This window comes from Hydractinia symbiolongicarpus, chromosome 5, assembly GCF_029227915.1.
Source record: "Hydractinia symbiolongicarpus strain clone_291-10 chromosome 5, HSymV2.1, whole genome shotgun sequence".
Taxonomy (NCBI): domain Eukaryota; kingdom Metazoa; phylum Cnidaria; class Hydrozoa; order Anthoathecata; family Hydractiniidae; genus Hydractinia; species Hydractinia symbiolongicarpus.
Genome location: NC_079879.1, coordinates 4,833,447 through 4,839,355, shown reverse-complemented (window position 1 = coordinate 4,839,355; position 5,909 = coordinate 4,833,447). Strand labels below are relative to the sequence as shown.

General features: G+C 33.2%; 1 protein-coding gene across 3 annotated transcripts; it reads left to right on the top strand.

Moving 5' to 3' along the window:
• Window positions 1-1,485: 1,485 nt before the first annotated feature.
• LOC130644305 (ubiquinone/menaquinone biosynthesis C-methyltransferase UbiE-like) lies at window positions 1,486-5,909 on the top strand. Of its 3 annotated transcripts, none has more exons than XM_057449847.1 (3): window positions 1,486-1,763; window positions 4,880-5,061; window positions 5,168-5,909. In XM_057449847.1, exons 1-3 carry the CDS (start codon window positions 1,757-1,759, stop codon window positions 5,768-5,770), a joined length of 792 nt encoding a protein of 263 aa, XP_057305830.1. In that variant the 5' UTR covers window positions 1,486-1,756; the 3' UTR covers window positions 5,771-5,909. The 3 variants fall into 3 exon arrangements, with proteins under 3 accessions (XP_057305830.1, XP_057305832.1, XP_057305831.1); XM_057449849.1 differs by having other exon boundaries at window positions 1,486-1,900; XM_057449848.1 differs by lacking the exon at window positions 1,486-1,763 and adding an exon at window positions 3,277-3,705.

Genomic DNA, 5,909 nt, shown 5'->3' with positions numbered 1-5,909 from the left:
TATTATATATATTCGAATCGTGAAGTTCATACATAGCAATCCTGCATCCTGGAATTTTCGAGATCAGTTTTAAAAAAAATCCAGTTAAAGTTTTAACTATTGTTTTAGAATATATACTATATATATGTAAAAAAAAAATTATTTTTTATTTATCAAGTTGTATTTTACGTTAATTACAATAATAATTGAGAATTAGGATACTTATGATGTGTTTATATACCCCATTGTTCTCCGTTTTAAAGTCTACTTCAAATTTCAGAATCTTTTAGGCTAATGACGGAAATCTTCAAGTCGCAGGGCTTCTTATTTAAAAATTTTCCCCTGGGCAATAAGCTTATTCACAAGCCTCTATGCAATTCCGTACTGCATTTCTATCATATTCGTCATATTTGGCGGAAAATGTTTCAGCAGAATAGCTTTCAGACACAATTTGTTATTACAGCACAAGAATTTTTGGAGATTTGATAAGTCAAAAATGTATGCGTAAGTCTTTTGAACGAATTTTAACCAAAAATCAAAAGCAATGATTACGTGAAATTACACAACAAGAAGGCTAGAGGCGTTTAAAGTGTACATATATTTAATCAAGATCTAACTTTATAGATAGAGCCTTAGCCAAAATGTGAAAATAACGAAAATAATAAGTTCTAACACTGCAGTTTTTATAGATTTCAAACGTCCACCATTTTCCATTTTAATTTTAAATCCCGTTCTAAATTTGAATGTTTGAAATCGTTATTAGTAATTCGGGGCGCATTAGTGGTAACTATGGCTAGTAATATAATAACAGAAGTTTTAGTTCACATCAAAACAAGTAACGCATCTTAACATCAGCCATCTTGAATATGAAAGAAACTTCTATAATCCAAGAAGCGAAATTTACAACGTTAGTTAGTTGCAATTTCTTTACATTTCTATACAGGACATTTATGTGGTGGAGGGTCAGCATGCACAGAAAAAGTCTGTAGCTTGAGCATGCGTGGAATTTTAGAGGCAAGAAATTATAATAAATCTAAAATCCAAAAATAACCTGAGTCATTCATTGCAACCTCGAATTAAAATTCTGCTAAATAATATTAAAATATGTGTATATGTTCTTTTTTTGTAATTGCAAGAAAAAAGGACAACCCCATGCTCGAGTGTTAACAGGCAATTACGGAGTTTCATACCACGCAGGTGTTAGAACTATAAACACCCACATAGGGACGAATTTTAGCTTGTTTATGTTTGACTCTATTACTCCTATTGTTTTCCCTGTCAGTTGCTAAAAAAATTTATAATGTGTAGGCGCAGTTGAGACATAAATTGCTCATTTCAGTTTTTTTGCAGTGTAGAACAGGTCTTACAGAAATAATCTCTTTTTCACTTTAGTAACCACGATTTAGCATGCACTGCAGCAAGTGAGAGATGTGTCGTCTCAATTGACAGCAGTTACTGTGAGATCGGGAGACAATTTATCTTCCACAAATAATTCTGATATCAGGAACTATTTTAGCAAACAGAACTGTATTATTCATTTCTGTTCACAAACAGTTGATAGCTTGAATAAATTTTAAAGATCTTCTTTATCCTTGATTTCAATATGAATGAAATTTCTTTCAATGAAAATTAATTTCTAATCAAAACCAAAGATGTTGCAATTTCTTCATAAATTTCTTGTATGAGATGATAGATTTAGCTCTACTTTATACATATTTTACGATTTGAACGTTTTTTTTAAAATATTTAGAGCTAACTTGAGGATGAAGTCAGATCAATGAAACGTAAGTGGATATTTTCTGTCTCGTTAGAAACTTGAGTTTTTCAGTGAAAATTAATAAACAAAGAAAAAATAAAATTCAATTCGCTGCCAGCCGGTCACGTGCAAAATTTGCAGTCAGTTACCTACACTATCCAGCTTGTAAGTTGCAGTCTTGGATTTGCAGTAAAAGGTGTTTACAATCATTGCTAAGTTGGGAATGTTTTTTGTGCAATAACCTTACGCTTACCAAGCACTTTCTTCTAATTCTTTTATTGTGTTTCTAATTAAAGAAATCTTGTTTAACACAGAGAGATATGACTCACACGATAAAAAGAATTGACATTTACAGTAATGGACAGCCCCTACCTAGTTCAAAGGTGCTAGGGTCTTAGGGCAACCCTCCACGAGTGCTTCAAACTATTTTGTGAATTGAAAATGGCTGACGTGACACATGAAAACTTGTTTAAGAGAAAGAGATGCAAGTTCGATTCAAAATTTATCAACTGTAGATTGTTAGCAGAAGGATGTGCTGAGGCAAATGTCTATTAACAACATTTAAAAACTCAGAAAAAAAAATTTCTCCAGCAGATTTTAAAAGGACGATTTAAGGCAGAATTTAAGAGTAATACAAAAAAGCTCCCAAAAAAGGATATTCTAAATTATCTGGTATCCGAATTATGCGGCGGATACTGTTTTTAAGCGTACACGCCTAATTTTTGTAAAGAAATTATCCTCTTTATATATCTGCTACTCTCTGATTCACGAAAATTTTTAGTTTACAGAAATCACAAATTCTTAAAGGAGAATTCAAGATGCAAATTCTCGATAACCTCCCATGTTTTATTAAAGTCTTAGTAAAACATATTCCTCCTAAAAAATATTCTTGAACATTTTGATCAGCAGAGTTGAGTTTCTTCATCATCTTTCTCGTTGCTGTACCTAACAGTGGTTATGTGCTATAAAGTATAATCTTTACGCTCAACCCTTACGGAGAAACATTCCATGGTTATACCTAGAAACAACCTTGACAGGGTTTGTTTGTTATGAAGTATATTGTTACAGTCTGACATAAAATAGGTTTGCCCAACATCGGTTGATTAAATTTGCGTTATGAGGTATGATATATAGTAGATAAGGCGAAGCTAACAAAGAAGTATATTTTCGTTCCCGGAATTTCGGGTATATTTTGAAAACACCGAGATTTTATTGGAAAATTATTTCTCGTACACTTCTGCGTAATATTTGGCTCATTTTTTACTACGTCGCGTGACAGGGTTGACGTAGGTAGCCTGAAAACTGCGTCATTGTGTCGAAAGATATTTCTTACTCGTGGCAAATTAGAATCAGTATGACGTTGGTGTGAAACCTTTTTAATTTTATATCATTCAAATGTTTGTAAATTGTGTAAATAGACAACTATATTAAAGTGAGAAAATAAAACACTTAGAGTAATTGTAGCTAACACATTAATAGAATACACCTTTCTCGAATTTTATAAATTATTTTAACTATGACGTCATCCGAAATTTTATAACGGTTCGATGCTCTTGAAACAAGGATAATCAGATAGAGTATTAGATTGACAAAAATGAAGTTTTTAGAACATTATAATATTCTAGTTGAATTTTATTTTGATTTTTAAAAAAATTATTTTAAAAACCAAGCTATACTTAGGAAGCTCGTCTATATAAAGGATTTGACCGTAACTATCAGTTCGCAATTGAGGCATTTAAGGAACAGAAATATTCACGAAATTAGGTTATCTGTGCTACCACTTGATAAGGAACCTAGAGACGAGAATCATTTTTCGTACCAACTTCTTTAATTGAGTTTGGCATAATTAATAAATTCGGGAAAGTTCTATACATATTTCGTGTTTTAACAGTTGGCCAACATTTTTTATTATACAGAATAATTTCCCGTAAAGGCTCAAAAATTAATCAGAAGTGAAATTGGATTGAGCGGTAAGTGTTGTTACTACAAAATTAATTGTGACCAAAAAATAAATTACATGAAAGTATCAGAAATTAGTAGACACTGTTGTTAAATTTTGAAGAGAACATATAGCTTCACTTTTTAGTGGGGGTACCTATGCTATTGTAGTTATTACCCACGTTGCAGCTTAGTGAAAGTCAGATTTGTAAAAATAACACATAATATTCGCTATGAAGAAAGTACTGATTCCAAACTATATAAAAGCCTTAAAGAAACAGCATAAATACAGCTAGCTAGCAAGCAGAGCTAGGAAGATTTTTATAATGTAGCTACGTTTTTAGACAAAATAAGTTAGTTTGATTGAGATTTATAAATGGGAAAAAATGTGATAAAACGTGATAAAATTTTATCCTAACTTGTGAAAACAAAAAAATCGGTAAAAAAAATTAAATTTAAGGGCCCTGAAGAAACCATCCAAATGGTTAATGTTACGCACATCGTCTTGTAAGTATTTTGCCAGGGCTTATAACTTCATGTTGTACTCATAAAAGGAATCTGTCACAATTTGTAAAGGTGTGTGTGTGTTCAAAAAGGCGTGCTAAAATATTACGGTTACTTAATTGGATTCTCACTTTTTTTGCCAGCCTAGCGGCAAGCTCAAAGGATGCGTTAACAGACAGAAGACGGGTATAATACCCATATCTATCAAAAACTTTAGTGTAAAAATAGAATTTATATCCTAGACGTTAACTTTTGTTCCATAACGTTTCATCTTTTCTAAACGCATTTCAACCCTTGTGTTGAGAGCTAAGGACGCGCGTGTTCAATATATAGTCTATTCCCAATAATAATAATAATAAACAACCTCGTCCCCAGGACTATTTGCTTCTCAACGGCGCTGCGCTTTCTGATAGTTCTAGACGCCACGGTAAAAGGTGCTGGGGTCGAACTTGTTTTCGACATGCTCTCCATCGCAGTGTTTACTCGAGCTTGGACAAGAGCCGCGTGAGTTGTACATAGAATGTAAACTAATATGTCAAAAAACATTGATCATTCTGTTAAATATGACGAAATAACTCTGCAAACATGCCTGATAAATAGCGATCAGGAAATGCTAGGATCAACGTAGTAACATGGAACTCTTAAAGCAGTAATGCGGAACTCTTAAATACTTATAATAGGCTTGTTTTTTGTGTATTTTAGTCGAAGCATTTCACTTCATCATGGACGCGTCTAAATCAGCAAAGTTATACCAAACCAAAACAGTGGAAGTTCAACAAAAATATGGCAAGGAATTGTTAAATCACATTGACTTGCAACCAGGTTATAAAGTTGGCGATATTGGATGTGGTTGTGGGAATCTTGCTGCAGAGATGTCAAAATTGGTGAGTTAAATTATTGCTACTCTATTGATAATCGTTCACTGATCTGTTTTAGTTTTAGAAAAGAAAAAAACTATTTTGTTTTTGTATTATATTCTGTTTATAACAGGTAGGTGATACTGGGAAAGTGATTGCCATTGACCCTGATGTGAATCGTATCAAAGTTGCTAAGCGAGAATACGGAACATTGAAGAATGTTCTGTTTTCTCCCTGCAAAAGCACCCAGTTTCCTGTAAACGAAGAAAAGCCGTATGATGCATTCGTTAGCAATGCTGTTTTGCATTGGATTCCAACAGATGAAAAAAGGATAACGTTTAGGCGTATCATGCGGTCATTGAAACCAGGTGGTCTCTTCGTTGGAAATATCTCTTTTAATAGATCTATTAACATGTCTCTTGCTGCATCGCTACTGACGGAGGAAGAGCAGGATGAAATTACGGGTATGTATTACAGAGAGAATGCTGAGATTTTGCACGAATTGCTTGATGAAGCCGGATTTGAGACAGTGGAGTTTAAGTACCGATATCGAGAGGTAAATATGGGCAGCGTGGATAACTTTCTCGAGTGGATAACAAGTACGTATTATGGAAAGTTTGATTTTAAGTCAGCTTACAACAGACGCAAAGAGAACGTAAACTTTTGCAGACATGAAAATGGAGACCTCAAGCACACTTCAGAAGGAGCCTTATTTGTAATGAAGAAACCGGAATAATGTCAATCGATGAACCAACGCAACATAACCTTCAGAACCATATTTTTTTAATTTTTGTTTTCTCCGTTCAATACCCATGACGTGTGTTAATTTTGAGAATTTAAGAAAATATGATATGTTATTACAACAATAAACACAA